Source organism: Chrysochloris asiatica, unplaced genomic scaffold, assembly GCF_000296735.1.
Source record: "Chrysochloris asiatica unplaced genomic scaffold, ChrAsi1.0 scaffold00055, whole genome shotgun sequence".
Classification (NCBI taxonomy): domain Eukaryota; kingdom Metazoa; phylum Chordata; class Mammalia; order Afrosoricida; family Chrysochloridae; genus Chrysochloris; species Chrysochloris asiatica.
The window spans coordinates 7,370,318-7,389,579 of NW_006408573.1; the positions used below are offsets into that span (position 1 = coordinate 7,370,318).

Sequence of the window (19,262 nt, forward strand, 5' to 3'; positions counted from 1 at the left end):
TAGGGACGTCTCACCTGTAAACGTAGGCTTTGCTGAGGATGGCTTCCAGACGGCTGTTAAATTCGAAGAAGGCCATGTACTGGAGGAAGAGCAAAGTGTCAGGGCAGTCGTCTGTGGGTGACAGGCTGCCCTCCCTCCCAGACCCAGGCCCTGCGGATGGTGAGACTGAAGGCCCCAGAGAGGAGGGAGTTGGCTTGTGAATATTCCAAACCAGAGATCCTTAATGCTTTGGAGTCAGTGTCAGAAACTGCACTCATGAATCTGATGAGTCCCTTACAGACTGCACACCATCTTTTTCTCACAAATTACCTATCATCTCAGAGGCTCCTATTAACTCTGACTCCCAGCATGCAACTGGGAGGTGCATGTGCCCCAGATAAAGGACCCTATGGTAAGTCTTTACTTTAAAAGGAAGGCAATTAAAAAAATAATAGAAAGAAAACATGATTATTAAGGGAAAAGCACATACAGGCCTTCCTGAGGCTACAAAAGTTTGACTTACAAACATCTCCTTCTTGCCCTCTAATGCTGGGCTTCGAATCAGTTCTGTTGTGGCCAATGAAGACAAACAGGAACAGACCTAAATTCTTACAATTTGGATGATTTGTCATGGTAACAGGAGCAAAGAAAATGTATGGGTTGAGGTCCTAGAATGGGAGACTGTGAGGGTCTTGGCAGGGTTGTGGGGAGCAGATTCAAGAGGCGTGGCCGGCCACCATCTTTAAATGTCTAGGTCATGACTTGAACTGAGGACAACCCCTTGGGAAGCCTGCTTTGAAAGAACTAAACAAATCCCTTTGTTGTTGTTGTTGCGAAGTGCCATTGAGTCAGTTCCAATAAATACGGACCATGTGTAGGGTTTCTGAGGAGCGGATGGTGGGTTTGAACTGCCAACCTTGTGGTTAGCAGTCCAGTGAGCATGGGTAGCTTCTAAATCACAGAAAAATGTTCAAGCCAAAAAAAAGACAGTTTTATAAAGAAAAAGCAACCTTCACCCCACTGACCTATATCTTTCAAAACTGTATTTATAATAGTAATAAAACTAAATCGAGCCAAACCCATGACTGGTGGGTCCGTTCTGACACATGGCAGCTCCACGTGTTACAGAGGGGAACTGCTCCAAAGGGTTTTTCTTTCTTTCCTCTTTGTTTTTTTCTGGAAATACCATGTGCTGTAGACTTTTTTTCACCCCCTAAACACTTCTGACTGTGAATTAACTGAAGGTTTACAGATCAGATCATCAGTTCTACATCCAACAAATCTTGTACTTCATTACATGTTAATAATCCACAGGGTTTTCTGGCTGCACTTCTTTCAAGACAAAATTGTTTGTTTTTCTGGCAGTCCATGGCACTTTCAATAAATATTCTTTGCCAACATCATAACTCAAACACATTGATTCTTCTACAATTTTCTTTATTCGTTATCCAACTTTCACATGCATACGAGGCAATTGAAAATACCATGGCTTGGGTCTTTCACACCTTAGTCCTCAAACTGACATCTTTGCTCTTTAACACTTTAATGAGGTCTTTGGCAGCAGGTTTACCTAATGCAATATATAGTTTTTTGACTGATATTTCCATGAATATTGATTGTGGAGCCAAGTAAAATGAAGTCTTTGGTGACATCAATCTTTTATCTGTTTATCATAATGTTATATGTGGACTAGTTTTGAGGATTTCTGTTGTCTTTATATTGAGGTGCAATCCATACTGAAGATTTTCATCAGTAAGTATTCCAAGTACTCGTCACTTGCAGCAAGGAAGATTGTGTCTTCTGCATATCGCAGGTTGCTAATGAGTCTTCCTCCAATCCTGATGTCACAGTCTTCTTCATTCCATCTAACTTCTCAAATTATTCACAAATACCTGGAAAACACCTTCCTGGTTTAAAACCATTCAGTATCCCCTTGTTCTGTTCAAAGGAGTGCTTTTTTGGTCAATGGACAGTTTACTCATGAGCACAATGAAATATTCTGGAATTCCTATTCTTCTCAATGTTATCCATAATTTGTTACAATCTACACAGTCAGATGCTTTTATATAGTCAGTAAAGCACAAGTAAACATCTTTATTCTGCTGCACAAGACCACTTTAAAGTGTTAAAGAGCAAAGCTATCAGTTTGAGGACTAAGGTGTGCCTGACCCAAGTCATGGTATTTTCAATAGTCTCATATGCATGTGAAAGTTGAACAATGAATAGGGAAGACCATAGAAAAATAGATGCATTCGAGTTATGGTGTTGGAGAAGAATATTAAAAGTATCAAAAACTGCCAGAAGAACAAACAAATCTGTCTTGGAAGAAGTGCAGCCAGAATTCTCCTTAGAAGCCAGGATGGTGCACATTTCATTATAATACTTGACTTTCTCTTCCCAAGCTGCCCTTCGAAAATTTTCAGGTCATACCTTTTACATCACTGTTTCTTCCATTTGCTTTAGTTACTGTACATTCAAGAACAATCTGTTTCTGTAAAGGTTGTTGCTATGTTGCTAACTGCTGTCGAGTCAGTTCTGACTCACAGCGACCCTGTATAAGGTTTCTGAGGAGCAGCTGGTAGGTTTGAACAGATAACCTTGCAGTTAATCCTAGAGGTCACACCAGGAGTCCATAAAAGTTACAGCCAAGAAAACCCCACACAGCCTTTTGCTCTGCAACACGTGAGGTTGCTATGAGTCAGGGGCAACTCAGTGGCAGCTAACAACAACAAAATCTCTCTTGAGGGTCTCTATAATGACTGAAAACAGTGCGTATGGAGACTGACTGCTGTGTTCAAATCTGGACTCTTTTCTACCTGTGTGACCTTGGGAAAGTCACTTAACCTCTCTGTTCCTTATTTGTAGATGGTGGCAACAAGAACAGTAACCTCATGGGTTGACAAGTAAAAGCATTTGTGAAGTCTATGGAACAATGCCTAACACATAGGGCCACAGGATGCCAGCGATTGTAATGAGCTTCCCTCTAAGACACACGTGGGACAAAAGTCTCTGCCCTCACAGAGGTCACCTCCTCCAGTGGGAGCAATAAGAAGGGAGGGCTAGCACAGAGCTGGAGTATCACATCAGTACTATGAGACGGGAACTCTTACTGTCCCCATTATACAGATGAGGCTCAGAGAGGCAATTAGGCCATTGTAGTGGAGCTGGAACCTGAACCGGCTCCATCTTCACTGGAGGCCATTCTCTGCAATCACTTTTCCCCAAGCCTATAAGTCTTACCTTTAAGCATCGGGGAAAGCGAAATAGGGGATTCACACCAAATTTCAAGTAGAGAAGGTCCAAGGGCAGGAGGCATAGCAGGTCCATCTGGAATCCCAATGTAACACCACATGCATAAGCAGGTGAGGGAGGGGATGTCTGCCTTCATTGGAAAGGTGAGGATGAAGTGCCCCGGGAACGAGAGGGCAGAAGGTCCCCCACCAACAAGCCCCTGCAGTGCCTTCAAAGCCCACATTTCCAACCCAATGAAGGGCAGCTTCATTACCAGGGACAATGGCTCTGTGGCCTGTGGGGGCAGCTGGAGAGGCTCAGAAATACCAAGAGGGCCCTCAGAGGGCCACCAGCCGTTGCCAATGTCCTGGGACCTAAGAACTGGGGGGCACTGCCAAGGGAAAGGAAGCAGCAACCCCTGTGTGGAGGAATCTTGTAACTCTGGTCCCCAGAGCTCCCAGGGGTGGGAGCTGCCACTTTCTGAGACCCAAAGCTGAAAACATGGGACATACACACCTTGAATCGGCGAGATTTCAAGTAGTTATTCCGCATCTCCTTCTTGTCCGTCTGGAAGAAAATGGAATCTGATGGTGAAATGGCCTTGGAGCCAAGTTCTTGACCTTACATGGAGCAGAGATGGAAACCTCTGCTGATCCCCAGCCCAGCCTTCCTGTGGAGGCCTACTGGACCAGTGAGGGGCCTGTGAAAACCATGCAGTTCACAAGTGGGAAAATGGGCTTGGGTGGAACTTGAGGATATTAAGCACGATGGCTTTGACCTTTTGCAACTTTACTGACTTAGAAGTGGGCAACTGCTCTGCCCAGGCCAGGAAAGAGGTTGCACATAGAATTCTCCCTGTTCTAAATTGTCCTAGAAGCCAAACCTCTGTTTCCCAGAACACAGCAGAGCAGGTGGCACCCGTGTGGGAGTTTGGAAAATGACCCATGCAGGGAGGCAGGCCTGTGTCTCCTGCTTCAGACAGTTAGGGTCCCAGTTTCCTCCCTGGTAAGTAGGGGCTGGACCAGAACACAGGGTCTCAAACTGTTCCAAGAGGCAGACACCCGGAACTCAGAATGTTCTTTGCAGGACAAGTTCTTTGGTGCCAGCAGTTACCTGTGCTGTAGACTCTACCTATATCATCTCAATGAATTCTCACCTCACTGCAATGAGGAGGGACTATTGATATGCCCACTTTACAGATGAGGAAACTGAGGCTCAGCGAGGTAATATAGCTAGTGTGGCAGAGTTGGGATTGGAACCAGGTCTTTGTACTGAAGGCCACTCTCTATACCTCTTCTCCATCTTTAGTTATATTGGGTAGACTAAGAACTGATGTAGTGTAGTGGTTACGAATAGGGCGGCGAACCGCAAGGTCAGCAGTTCGAAATTACCAGCTGTTCTGTGGGAGAAAGATGAGGCTTTCTGCTCCCATAAAGATTTACGGCCTCGGAAACCCTGTACAGGGTCCCTATGAGTCGGAACCAACTCCATGGCACATAACAACAAGAACTGATGAGGATTACTTGATATTTGTCATTTGGACATATTAAAAATGCACAAGGTAAGCAGCTGTGTTGTGGAACAAGCACAGAGAGACGTTCCAGATATGTCTCTGTTCATTCAGACCCCTAAAGGCTGTGGCAACCCCGGCCAGCCCCCCACCCCCTACCACCTGCCTGTGACTTACAATGATGTCCCCGCCTTTGACAAACTGCAGACGCAGCTGGAACACGATGATGTCCAGGATGTAGATGAAGTCACACAGGTAATCCATGAACAGCCAGAGGTGCACATTGTCTGGCCTCTGGTAGGGGAAGGCCCAGCGCACGGGGATCAACCAACAGTTCCAGTTCCAGGCCAAGACCACAAAGAACAGCCACAGGATGTACATCAAGTCTGCGGGGCAGGGAGTGACCAGGAGATGTTCAGTGGCAGTGGCTAGGTGGCTCCTCAAAGCGGCCAGGGGAAGGCCCTTTCCCATAAGACTACATGTTGCACTTTTGTAACCAAGAGTTGGGGCTCGGGGGGAATAACACAACTATGTTTGTTTAAGAAAATCACTGCAAGGCCCTAATAAATCAGAGTACTCTGAAAGGAGCATGGCTGAAATTTTTCCAAAAGGTGTTCTTTTGAGTTGCTGGGCTTGGAGGCTCAAGACCATAGTATTAGGAGACTCTAAGGTCAACTGACAAAACAGAGTCTACAAAAACAACGTTCTACATCCTATTTTGGTGGGTAGCACCTTGGGCCGTAAAAACTTGTGAGCAGCCACCTAAGGTACTATTGGTCTCTCCCTGTCTGGAGGAAAGAAGAGTGATAAAGATCAAAGATGCATGCAAACTATTAGTCCAATGGATTAGTGGGCCATGTAAACATTGGTCATCTAGTTGTATCCTGAAACCGGAAGAATTAGATGGCGCCTAGCTACCAACACCCAACTACTCTCAAAGGGATCAGATTCAATGGTCCTAGTAGACTGGGAAAAAATGTGAAATAAAACTCTAGGTCACAAAAGAGATCATGCTTACTAGTTGGATAGAGACTGGTGGAACTCTAAGACTATGGCTTTTGTTCACTCTTCAGGTCTGGAACTGAACATACCCCCGTGGCTCAGTTTTTAGCCAAACACTAGGCAGGTTTGTTGTTGTTGTTGTTGTTAAGTGCTGTCGAGTCGGTTCCGACCCATAGCGACCCTGTACAGGGTTTCAAGGGTGTAAATCCTTAAGGGAGTAGAAAGCCTCATCTTTCTCCGGCGGAGCGGCTGGTAGTTTCGAGCCGATGACCTTAAGGTTCACAGCCCGATTCGTAACCACTACGCTACCAGAGCTCCAGGGTGATAATAACATGCTTCAGAATCATCAACCAGTGGAGATCAAAGGGTACCATTTACCCAAGGAGAAAATAATCAGAAGGATGGGGATAAAGGAAGACTGGAAACAGGAAATAACAGAGAGGACATGGAGTAAATGATGCTAACATTGAGGGAATTGTAATGTGTATGAATTGTTGAATGCAAAACTGATGATCTGCTTTGTAAACCTTCACCAAATTCACGATTAAAAATTAATTTCTTTTTTTTGAAAAAAGGTATTCACTGGCGTAGTAAGCACAGCATAATAAAGAACGCATGATAGAACGACGGGGGGTGGGGCAGGCTTGCAGGGTATACCCTTTGGTTGGTTGATGATGCATGGAGGGGGTTGTAACCATGGCAATGAAATTATATACGATAGGATGAATGGAAAGCTAATGTTCTCCCATGTAAACTATCACATAATTCACAATAAAACATAAAAAAAAAAGAATGCATGGTAGATAGACAGATGGATGGCTGATGGACAGATAGATGGGTGGACAAGTAGAGAGATGGATGGATGAGTGATGGATACTGTAGTTCACCTGGTCATTTTGGGGCCCAGTAGACAGACAGGTGTGTGCAAAGCCCCGGGACTTAGAGCATTAAGACTGGAGTCCTGCCCCAAGAATGACTTTTCATATGACACTGGTGAAGTCCCTTTCTGGCACCTGTCCTGCCCTCCTTGGAGAAGAGACAAGGAAAAGTCAGATGAGAGAAATAGGGAGTCCTTTGGAAACTGTAAAGTGCTGTGCACATCTGAGTGGATTTATCCTAAGGAATGTGTGCTGGGCTTCAAGGGAAGTGAGAGGAATTCACTTTGGATGTTGGAAGAACGTCTGCTCTATTCTGCTCAGAGCAGGTTTTTCAGGAAGGAACCAGCCTGAGCACAGTAGAACCAAGATTGGCCAAGAGTCAGGAGACTCCAGTCGTGGGCCACTAACTAGTTGTGTCATTAGACTGGTTAACTTCTTCATCTTTAAGATGGGTGTGACTTCTGCTCCTCATTCAGGCATTTTGTTTCATTTTTAAACATCAGGTGAGGAAGCTTGGAATCACTCTGGAAAGTATAAGTGCTTGGGAGCCTTGGCCATCCCCACACCTACACACACACACACACACACACACACACACACACACACTCACTGGTCAGCGGGTCGATGCTCTGGGGAAACCGGTACTTCTTCCAAGGGCGGCGTTTGAACTTGCAGCAGAGCATCTCACAGTAGTGCTCTTCCTCTGTCTGTTTTGTATCCTCTGGTTTCACATCCGGGGCTGGCTCGGGGGCTTTCTTGGCCGGGGCTGTGGAAAGACAGTGATGAGTATCTGACCCAGCCTTGAGGCCCAGGTCAGGAATGCAGAGAGAAGGCTCCCAACTGCAGGCCTTGGAACTGGAGCTAAGGGGACCCTGGCAATGTCCCAGAATGTATGGCCAACTCTACAAGTGAAAACCAACATGTTTTCCCATCACTCTCTCTTCAAACTCTCAGTAGATACCAATCCCCAACTGCTTGTCAGGAACCTCCCCAAATGAGCTGCTTCTGAGAAAGCTGGATATTGCAGTTCAGCCTCTGCATATGTGTCTGCGTTTGAGTGCCCCTGTTTTCCTGCGGTTGAACAAGGAGCATTTTATACCTAAGGCTCCTGGATCAGAGTGTTGAAGGGTCCCAGGGCTTGTGGAAATCAGGAAAACAATGCTCCAGGTTGTTTCTCCAAAGCAAGAATACCAGCTTTCCCACCTCTAGCACACGAGACTGGATGGGATCACGGGTGCATCTGTGATGATATTTGTTGGTGTCCTAGGGATTTTGACTCTTATAGGTTTCTGACAGCTATGTTTCTAGCTTTAGGACTTGAAGTCAGGCTTTGCTTGGTCCATCATGGGGGTTAGGTGTTCCCAGGTACAGCCCTACTCTGGCAAGATCTAGCAAACCTGAAGTAAAGTAACATTTATGTGATACCATAAGAATCATGCATTTGAGGCCTCAGAAAAATAAGACTTCCTAGTTCCACAGTGGGCTGTAGACACTATCTGAGTGTGTACGACCTCGGAAAACATCATCCAAGGATGACACTGCCCACACACCAATGGAGAAAGGCAGAAAGGAAACGAGGGAACTTTCCCTGTGGCAGAGGGAGTCAAGTACAGCTGGACCATTGGTCAGAATGCCAACCTCTGTACCTCCCCTGGGTTTAGATCTACATTCAGGACCCCAAATCCAAAGCGTAGAGAACAAGAGCCTCTCATAGACCCCCAACCATGAGTTCACAAGAAGCTTTGGGGTTCCCACCCTATGTCTGGCCAAACAGGCCAGCTCCCACTCCAGACTTACAGGGCTTGGGGCTCTCCTCATCGGAAGTGACATCAGGATCAATGAGCTTCTCTTTGACCATCTCTGTCCGCTCCTTGAACAACTTCACCAACTCCTGGAGCCGGTCGTTGATGACAGCACTGTTCTGACTGGCTGTTGAGGCAGCGCGGTCCTGGCCACTGTGGGGACATCACCCAAAACGAAACGGGCTGAACCCCGGGGGAGGGTGCTAGGCAGTGTCTGTCTCCACCTGCCCTGGTTTCCTGACCCACTGCTGGCGTGGACACAGATGGGCTCGGAGTCACTGTCCACTGTGCAGAGTCTGCTCCAGGCCCACCAGAGCAGCAGGAAATCCATTTCCTCTCCTACTTATCCTGCCTGGCCTCCTGGCTCCCAGAGACCCCAGAGGCAACCCCACTTACTCTGTCCCCTGTGGGGTTGTGGGGTCTGACCAGGCGACCACAGGGGATTCTGCTGGCGACAGTCTCTTGAGCTCTTCAGCCTCATCATCTTGGGAGGGCAGTCTCTTCCTGCACAGATAGGAGTGCAAGTACCTTTATTTAGCCCAGGGCAGGGAAACGGCTTTGACCCTGGCAGGTCACCCAGATCCTCTGCTCCCAGGTGAGGACGGGGCTGCTGCCAAAGTGTCCTCCTCTGCGTGGTAGGTAAATCATCCTTACGACAAAAAGGAGGAAGAGAGGGGCACAGTCTCTGGACCTCAGTGTCCACATCTGCTCAATGGACCAGCATAAAGATGAAAAGCATTAACTTAGTATCACGCCAATATGAATTTGCATCCCACCCTTGACTCTTACCAGTATGTGACCTTGAGCAAGTTACTTAAACTCTCTGAGTCACCTCAATTTCTCCCTCTGGAAAATGGGGCTAGCTTACCAACTAAATGAGATTCTACTCAGTCAAGTCTTTGCTTTAATGTCCTTTCTCTCACCCTCACAATATAAACTTCTCTTTCCCCAGCTTGTTCTCCCCACCCTCTAGCACACTCTCTATCCCTCGAAGTTAGCCTCGAAGTAGGCCTAAAGCCTCACTGCCCCTGGCACAGAGAAAATGCCAAAGGGCATGGACCCAGGCAGCCAGTTCAAGCCCCAACCCTGCCTCACCTCAGGCAAGACCCAGTTCTCCCTGGAGCTCCAGGCTCCCTGTCTGCCGGGTGAAGACTAAATTGGCCCCAACAAGTCCAATTCTGCCACAGACAGCTGCCTGAGGTCAGCAGGTTGGAGTCTGGACAGACAGATGGCCTGGGGGTTGCCTCTGGCTCTATTTTTCTCTGATATCCAAGGGGTTAATTACTTCTCCTATTTTCCCAACCTGCTTCTCCACAGTGAGAATAAATAGCTTTACTGAGGATTGCTTAGCTGAAAAAGAGGAAGGGAAAAGATCAAATGAGAAACTTCTTATACAACCAAAGAAGCAAGATAGGGGGGAAAAAACTTGTTTAGGATAAAGTAGTAATTTGTTGATATAGAAACACAAAGGTTTTGTCTAGAAGACCCAGCCCCAGGTCATTTACCACTAGAAACATTTTGTAAGTTTATGAACTTAGTCTGGGGAGGAAAAGGTTGTTCCTTGATGACTTGTATTAACATGCATTGTTAGGTGCCATTGAGTCGGTTCTGACTTCCCTTATAGGGTTTCTGAAAAGTAGCTGGATGGTTTGAATCGCAGACCTTGTGGTTCAAACTGACCTTGTAGTCAAAGTGCTTATTCTACAGCGCCATACCAAAACTCCATAACATACATATAAAACATAAAGTAAATGCAAAGTGTTGATGTTGTTATTTTTTGGCACTGGAAGAGAAGCACAAGGTTGGCAGTTTGAATCCACCAGCCGCTCCTTGGAAACCCCATACAAGGGTTGCTGTGAGTTGGAACTGACTCAATGGCATTTAACAACAACAACAAAACATAAAATAAATGCAAAATGTTAGCATAGGAAACCAGGTCATAGCACATAAAATCAAGAGTTTGGGAACCTAGACCTGAGCGTTAGCCCAGGAAAGCAAAAACAAAAGTGTTATAGTGCAACACGATGAGCGTCAGAACAATCTACCAGGAAGATGGGAGGATAAGACATGAGAATAGTATGGTCTTACACACCAGATGGTCACCAGGGAAGTCTGCTTTGGGACCACGAATAAAGGTTGAGCCAGTAAAACCAGCTGTGTCTAGCGGACTCTAACTTGTGGACATGCCCTGTATGTTCGAGTAGAATTGTACTCAGTAGAATTTTCAATGGCTGGTTTTACAGTGATACATTGCCTGAGGCGCACCTTACAGTGAGCAGCCAAACACACTGACCATTTGGACCACCCAGGGACTCCAGTAGCACATTTGATATTAACAAGAACTCTAGTAAACAGGCGATATTTTTATCCCTATTTTATTATGGAAAAACAGCGGCCTAGGAGTGACTTATCTGAAACCCCACATCTGGTAAGCGGTGAGCTGGGATTCCCTCCAAACCACAACTTTAAGCTACAAGAAGGTCCTTGCCCTCATGCATCTCTATCAGGGCCTGCAGTTTCTGTGGTCTTTCTGCTCCCATTGGTTGACCCCAGTGCCCATTCTGCCCCTGACACAGGTCACCGCTGGCCGCTCCCATCTTTCTCAGAGCCGGGCTCAGGCAGAAGCTCCTCGGTTCTCACAGCCCTCTCTGGAACTGTCCTGTTGATTTGGCTCCACACTAACTGTCTATCTGTACTCTGCTCAAACGTCAGCTCGCAGAGAATCTCTGTTGTGCTTCTCCTTGGCGCATCCCCAGCATCAAACAGTGGATAAATGAATGACCGAATCTCAAGGACTAGAGATGCCTGGCAGGCCCAAACCATAAGTAGAGGCAGGAAGCTTGGGTTCTAGTACCTTGTGATCTTGCTTTCTTTCCCCACCCCCAGATACCCTCACCTCAGCCCAGCCTACGTAGTTTTCCAGCCCATACATACAAAGCGCACATAGTCCCCGGGGGTACAAACAGTTAACAACTTGGTTGTGCACCAAAAGGTTGGTGGTTTGAATACACCCACAGCTGCCTTGGGCCTTGGTGTGGTGATGTAGGATAAGCACTGGGCTGCTAACCACAAAACCACAAGGTCTGTAGTTCAAACCTACCAGCTGCTCACGGAAACCCTATACAGAATCACTGTGAATCAGACCCGACTCAACGACACACAGCAACAAGTCCCTTGTAAGAAAGTCCTGGCAATCTACTTCTGAAAAATCAGTCCTGGAAAACGCTATTCAGCACAGTTCTGCTCTGACACACATGGGGTCACCACAAGTCGGCATTAACTCTGCAGCAACTGGAGGAGGTAGAGCAGATGTTTACATTCATGCTGGTGCCTCCTCAAAACCTTGTGCATAGTTTAATAAACTGAACACAGCCCTGTGGCTAGCCCGATGGAGCTGAGAGCTGTGTTCCTAGTGAGGTGGTAGCTCTTATCTCCATGCTAAATCAGAGACTCCTAACTTTGTCACATTCGACCATCTCCATTCTGGTCAGCTCCTAGGTGACAGTAAAAGTGAATCAAGAAAATAAGAATCATTTCTCCGGCCAGCGAGTGCAGGAGAAGCCTTGGCAACTCCACTCGGGCTTGCACACAACATTCACAAAGCACTGAACTGCACTGTGCACTTCACAGCTGGCCTAGCTAGCTATAGGGCCTTTCCCCAGTGACCTAGCTCAAGTTGTCCCGAACTACCTTTAACCATGAGATGACAAACGGCTCTCAGGAGACATAGAAATGGTCACAACCTTGAAGAGATGAGGAGAACCTTGTTTGACAAAGGAAGGCAGGAACAGAGAGCAGAAGACCACACTCACAGTACAGTTATGGGCAGTGCCCAGCAAGGAGGGTTTGACAAATGGATCTGGCTCGTGAGCTGGTGAACTATCCCACAGCCAGCATGTTGTTGCAAAGTACCGTTAAGTTGGTTCCAACTCATAGCGACCCTGTGTAGGGTTTCCAAGGAATGGTTGGTGGATTTGAACCACTGACCATGTGGTTCAGCCTCATATAATGAGATATAAGTTAAAAAAAAAATAGAACCTCAGGTTGACTTGCTCCTTTCATTAAAACCACACAAAAACATGGACCTATAATGCACTGGACCACAAGGTAGGTTTGAACTGTAAGTCGGTGGTTCAAATTCACCAGCTGCTCCTTGGAAACCCTGTACAGGGTCACTATGAGTCAGAACCAACTCAAAGGCACTTACCAATAACATAAGCAAGGCTTAAAAGGATATGCTGAGAAATAAAAGCACCATCTAGTCAAGCAACCAAAGAAAAAATAGATAAATGGGACTTCATCAAAATTTAAAACTTCTGTTCTTCCAAGGACACTGTCAAGAAAATGGAAAGCCAACCTACAGATCGGGAGAAGATGTTTGTGAATCATGTATTTGATAAGGGACATATATGTAGACTATATAAAGAATTTTGTACAATGCAAGAAAAAGACGAAGCCCTAGTGTTTGGGATGATTTTTCTAATGCTCTTTGATTGTTCCATTATGTGATTTCATGAAAAAAAAAAAAAAAAGTGGGCAGAAATGATCCCCTTCATATTTACTGTGCCTTCTAAATGACAGCAGAGGGTTTTTAGGACAGGAATTCTTGGGAGCCCTCAGCCAGGAGTTAGTAGGATCCGAGAAGGGAACACAGTCCCACTCCTGACACCAACTCTCTGTGTAACCTAGAGCCAGCTGCTTTACTTCTCTGGCCTCAGTCTCCTCATCTGTGAAATGGACATGTATCAAGTGGTATGAAAAGCCAAGAGAAGTATAAAAGGTGACCTGTGGAAACCTGCTGCTGAGCCTGGGACCGTGAGGGTGTCTGATTTGGCAGGAGAAGGTGGCGGCAAGACAGGCGAGGGCGGCTTTTCCTCCGAGATGAGCGGGAGTTTGTCCGCATCAGCGTCTTCCACCTGCACCTCCGGATGCTCTTTGGTGGCAGGCACTTGGAGAGAGAAAGGAGAGGAGACAGTCAGAGAAGGGAAAGCCACGTCCCAGGAACTTTGCCGTACTCTTGAAGAAAGCCACAAAAAGCATGTTCGAAGAAGCTTCCAGCAGCCCTGCCTTCCAATGGGCAACTGTAAAGCTCAATGCAAGGAGTGCAAGCATTCAGCTCCAGGGCCCTCTGAGGACAACAAGCACCCAGCAACCAGCCCATGAGCCGTGGAAGAAGCCATGGTGGTATGCTCTCCAAAGCCCAGCCTGAGTTCCCTGCACTCAGAACAACATTAAGGACCAGGGACTGGGGAGCAGCGCTCACAGAGGGCATCCTCAGCCTGAGGGCCAGCAACAGGGTCCCCTTCCTAAGCCTCAGCTCCCCTGTTGCAAAGTGATACCTTCCTAGCCCTGAGACCAAGGGGCACATGGCCTCACATCTCCAACAGCCTCAGATAGAAATATTTGGATGTTTCTTCCAGTCAAAAATAGCAGACTATCAGGTCAGTTTTAGTACCTGCCTTGGCATTGCCTTGTTTTTATACATGTCAGGTGCCTACAACATTCATTAACCCAGCTCCTCCTAGACTTCTGAGAGGTCTGGTGCTGCGTCCCTTGTCCCAAGTGGGAAGCTTGGGTGTGGTTCCTGCCTTGGGCTTCATTACCCTCCCAGATCTGTCCCAAGGTCAAGCTCAGAAAAAGCTGAGGGGCCGGGATGGATTCCCATCCCACTCCCCATCACACCTGGGCAGACCCACCCAACAGCAGCTAGCCACAGGCCTTGGGCACCAGCAAAGCAGAGGTTGTAGTTGTTGTTAGTGATGTCGAGTCAGTTCCTACTCATAGTAACCCTTCACACAACAGAACGAAACACTGTCCGGTCCTGACCATCCTCACAATTGTTGTGTTTGAGCCCATTGTTGCTGCCACTGTGTCAATCCATAATGTTGGGGGCCTTCCTCTTTTTCACTGACCCTCCACTTTACCAAGCATGATGTCCTTCTCCAGGGACTGGTCCCTCCTGATAACATAACCAAAGTATGAGAGACAAAGTCTTGCCATCTTCGATTCTAAGGAGCATTCTTCTGTACTTTTTCTAAAACGAATTTGTTTGTTCTTCTAGCAGCCCATGGTACTTACAGTATGCTTCATCAACACCATAATTCAAATGCATCGATTCTTCAATGATCTTCCTTATACATTATCAAATTTTCACATGCATGACTTAGGCCAGGCACACATTAGTTCTCAAAGTGACATCTTTGTCCTTTAACACTTTAAGGAGGTCCTATGCAAAATATTTGTCTAATGCACTACGTTGATTGATTTCTTGACTGCTGCTTCCATGACTGTTGATGGTGGATCCAAGCAAAATGAAGTCTCTGATGTTAATCTTTTCTCTGCTTATTATGTAATTCATTAGTCCAGCTGTGAGGAATTTTGTTTTCTTTACATTGAGTTGCAATCCATACTGAAAGCTGGAGTCTTTGATCTTCATCAGTATTTCAAGTCCTCTTTGCTTCCAGCAAGCAAGATTGTGTCATCTGCATATTGCAGGCCGTTAACAAGTCTTTCTCCAACCATGATACCCTTCTTTACATGATTCTACTTCTCAGGGATTAGTTGCTCAGCATACAAAGTGAATAAGTATGGTGTAAGGATACAATCCTGATGCACACCTCTCCTGATATTAAATAAACAAGCATCCCCTTGTCTATTGAACAACTAACTGCCTCTTGGTCTACATACAGATTCCTCATGAACACAATTAAGTATCCTGGAATTGCCATTCTTCATAATGTTATCCATAGTTTGTTATAACCCACACAGCTGAAAGTTTTTGCATAGTCAATAAGGCACAACTGGTATTCTTTACTTTCAGCCGAGATCCATTAGACGTCAGCAATGACTTGCCTAGTTCCACTTCCTCTTCTGCTTTTCGGCAGATCCCTGTGGATGTTGAAACTGTTTTTAAATTACCTGCAGAAAAACGTTACTTGCTTGTGATATTAACGGCAGGGTTTGTTGTTGTTAAATGCTGTCGAGTCAGTTCCAACTCATAGCGACCCTGTATAGGGTTTCTGAGGAGCAGCTGGTGGGTTTGAACTGCCGATCTTGTGATTCTCAGTCGAGTGCTGATCCTACAGCGACGCACCAGGAGTCCTGACGCATAGCCTCCAAAGTGGGGGAGGGGATTTTAAAATAACTGGGCAGGAGATGTTGTTGTTGTAAAGTGCCGTTGAGTCAGTTCTGATCCATAGTGACCCTGTATAAGGTTCCCGAGGAGCAGCTGGTGAGCTTGAACTGCTGACCTTACCGTTCAAGTAACCTTGCAGTCCAGTGTCTTAGCCCACAGAGCCACACTAGGACTCTGGCATGACATAGATATGGATGCATTTTTTAAACTCATTGAAATGGTCAGCAGGGGAAAATCCTGTGCAGTTTGCAGAGGTGCTTCTCTTTCTTTCACAGTTCCAGGGAAGGAATAGGAGGAGGCCTTGAGGCTTTTGTCTGACTAAAGCCCTAAGCCCTCAGAGGAAGAGCAAGAGCAGGCACTGAGGATCTTTTCTTAAATTTAAGGGAGAAGGACTACCCAAACAAACAAGAAACTCACTCCCCAGGCTGTGGGAAGGAGAGACAGGGAGGGGCCCCAAAGGCCTTGACAGCTGAGCTGGGGGTGGGGGTGGGGCGGTGTAGAGGTGGCTAGGGCAAAGGTTGTTGTTGTTAAGTGCCGGGGAGTCGATTCTGACCCATAGCGACCCTGTATAGGGTTTCCAAGGAGCAGCTGGTGAGCTTGAGTTACTGTTGTTACAGTTCAAATGACTTTGCAATCTGATGTATTAGCCCATAGCACCACCCCAGGACTCCAAAGCAAAGACAGAGATGGAGGACAGAAGTGTGTAAGGCTGATGGTGGTGGTTATGTGCTGTGGAATCAGTTCCTACTCTTAGTGACCCTGTAGAGGGTTTCCGAGGCTATAAAACTTTACAGGAGCAGAAAGCCTCCCATAGAACAGCTGGTAGTTTTGAACTGCTGACCCTGAGGTTAGCAGCCCAATTCATAACCACTATGCTACCAGAGCAAAGGTCGTTGTTGTTGTTGTTAGGTGCCATCGAGTCGGTACTGACTCAGAGTAACCCTATGCACAACAGAACAAAACAATGCCCGGTCCTGGGCCAACTTCATAATTGTTGCCACGCTTGAGCCCATTGATGCTGCCATTTTGCCAATCCATCTCATTGAGGGTCTTCCTCTATTTCTCTGATCCTCCACCTTACGAAACATGATATCCTTCTCCAATGACTGGGCCCTCCTGATAATATGTCTGAAGTATGAGAGTCGAGGTTTGGCCATTCTGGCCTCCAAGGAGCACTCTGGCTGCACTTCTTCCAACACAAACAAAAGAGTTAAGGTAGAACTTTACAAATGCTTAGAACCCCAGTGTGTTCCCTCACCACTGGCTTTAAGCAGCCAGGAGGACATCTCAGGGAGTCCGGGAGTGCAGATAACTTGTCCTGGGTCAAACCTGACAGCTTGGATTACCCCCAGGAGAGGAAAGAAAACTTCCAAGATTGATAATCTCTTTTCCCACCAGCTTGGCAGAGTGGAAACTCAAAGTAGAAATGATACTGGTTTATATTATATTGAATTAGAGAATAATATTGTTTAAAGCATGGGAGAATGATGAGACTTTCTGATTCTGCAAAGCTTTAAAGCCTTGGAAACCTTATACAGGGTCACTATGAGTCAGAACCGACTGGATAGCACTTAACAACAATTGTTAGATATATGAAGAGTAATATTGTATGTATTAAATTGATTTAGAAAACAATCATATTTACTGTTAAGCACTTCCTATGTGTCTGCCAGACATTTGTTTCACTAAACACTAACTACTTTATACACAGACATGGATGAGTCAAGAAGTACTCAAAAGTACTGACTGGCTTACCAACACAACAACAACAAGGACGTTAAGAAATTACTCAGAGAACTTGTCTTCTGCAGCCATCCATTGATCGCAGAGATTTGTTTAAACACATTTTGTTGGGAATCAACCTATGCATGTAGCAATCTTTGGACTTATCCTCTCTTTACTTATACAATAAAATATGGAAACGTTGGAACCTGTGTCGGCAGAAACCTGCCAGAAAAGGAAAATGCAAATATTCTCCACTAATAGAGAAGGCAGAACAGCATCAAAGGCAGTAAAAACTTGCAAGACCCAGCAAAACCAGGTCATCTGGTCGAGTTCCGGCCCTCACAAATGTCAAGGTGTTAATTCTCTTCACCTTCCCAGCAGTTCTATGAGGTAACTGAGATTGCTGTCAGCATTTCGTAGAGAAGAAAACTGATTCACAGAGAGGTTAAGAAATTTGCTGCAGAGCCAGGACGTAGAGAAGACAACTGATTCACAGAGAGGTTAAGGAATTTGCTGCAGAGCCAGGACGTAGAGAAGACAACTGATTCACAGAGAGGTTAAGGAATTTGCTGCAGAGCCAGGACGCAGTCCCAGGCAGCCTGGTTCCAGAGTGTATGCTCTTCTTCACCACGCCCCACAGATGTCCCACTGAGGTGGGTTCCCAGCAAAGGCAGAACCCCTATGAAAGGAAGCCTCCACTCAGGAGGTGTCACGCAGAGCACTGAGGGATGACAAAGGTTCTTACTCTGTGTTACCGTGGCCTGTGTGTCAGACCTAAAGTCACCATGTGTTATAATAAAGTCAAAGCAGATCAGTGTTCCACCATGTCACTAGGGACGTGCCCCTGAGTGCAGAGTTCCCATATACCAGGAAGGACACAAAATGATTTCAGATAGTAGAGACAAGGCCAAAGAGAACACGCATTCTTGCCATTTCAAGTCTGCCTCAGGTTAGTAGAAGCCGCAGGTGACTATGACTCCGTCCTTAACTTCTCCCTGCCTCATCTTAATTCTCCTTTTTGGCTAGGAAAGCAGGCTTCAGCATCAAGCCTTCAGCCGGAGTGTTTCATTAGAAATGATCAACAATAATTTGTATCCTGTGTATATGGTGGTGGTGGTTATGTGCCATGGAGTCGGTTACGACTCATAGCGACCCTGCACAGGGTTTCCAAGGCTGCAAATCTTTACAGGAGCAGAAAGCCTCATCTTTCTCCTGTGGAACAGCTGGTAGTTTCAAACTGCCAAGCTTGAGGTTAGCAGCCCAATTCATAACCACTACGTTACCAGAGCTCTTTTGTGTTATATACAGTTATGGTTAATTTTTATTGGTTTTGCATTTAAATAATAACAAAGTTTTCTGTTTAAGTACATTTAGCTAAACTTAAAAAGTGGATCCACTGAAGAGAAATTTCACTGCTGTTGAGTCCTGACTTGAGACCCTATAGGACAGGATAGAACTTCCCCATAAGATTGCCAAGGCTGTAATTTGGGGGACCACTCGTCTGTCAGTTTGCTGTACTGTGGTGGCTCACATGTTGCTGTGATGCTGTGAGCTATGCCACTGACATTTTAAACATCAACAGGGTCACCCACGGTAGACAAGTTTCAGCTGAGCTTCCAGACGAAGACAGACTATGAAGAAAGTAAGACTGACTACTTTGGAATGTTTAGCCACTGAAACCTTCATGAATAGCAGTGGAACATTGTTAGACATAGTGCCAGAAGAAAAAACATTATGAAGAGCACCAGAATATTGTCATAGTGCTGGAAGATGAGTCCCTCAGGATGGAAGACACTCAAACTATGACTGGGGAGAGCTACTTCTTCAAAATAGAGTTGACTGTGATGATGCGAATGGAGCAAAGCTTTTGGGACCTTCATTTGCTGATGGGGCACAACTCAAAGTGAGGAGAAACAGCTACAACATTCATTAATAATCGGAACATGGAACGTAAGCTATATGAATCATTACAACTGAAAACTGTCAAAAATGAGATGTAA

The 19,262-nt window shown here is 46.0% G+C and overlaps 1 protein-coding gene across 1 annotated transcript in view; it reads right to left on the bottom strand.

The window, feature by feature from the left end:
- The window catches only part of CNGB1 (cyclic nucleotide gated channel beta 1), a 73,707-nt gene that overhangs the window by 14,933 nt on the left and 39,512 nt on the right, over positions 1-19,262 (bottom strand). Inside the window, exons 18-25 of the mRNA XM_006863624.1 lie at positions 13,188-13,350; positions 8,799-8,906; positions 8,398-8,555; positions 7,211-7,366; positions 4,898-5,106; positions 3,727-3,777; positions 3,220-3,306; positions 15-79 (exon numbers count right to left, since the gene is read on the bottom strand). Coding sequence (XP_006863686.1) covers positions 15-79; positions 3,220-3,306; positions 3,727-3,777; positions 4,898-5,106; positions 7,211-7,366; positions 8,398-8,555; positions 8,799-8,906; positions 13,188-13,350 — 997 coding nt within the window. The remainder of the gene's footprint in view (positions 1-14; positions 80-3,219; positions 3,307-3,726; positions 3,778-4,897; positions 5,107-7,210; positions 7,367-8,397; positions 8,556-8,798; positions 8,907-13,187; positions 13,351-19,262) is intronic.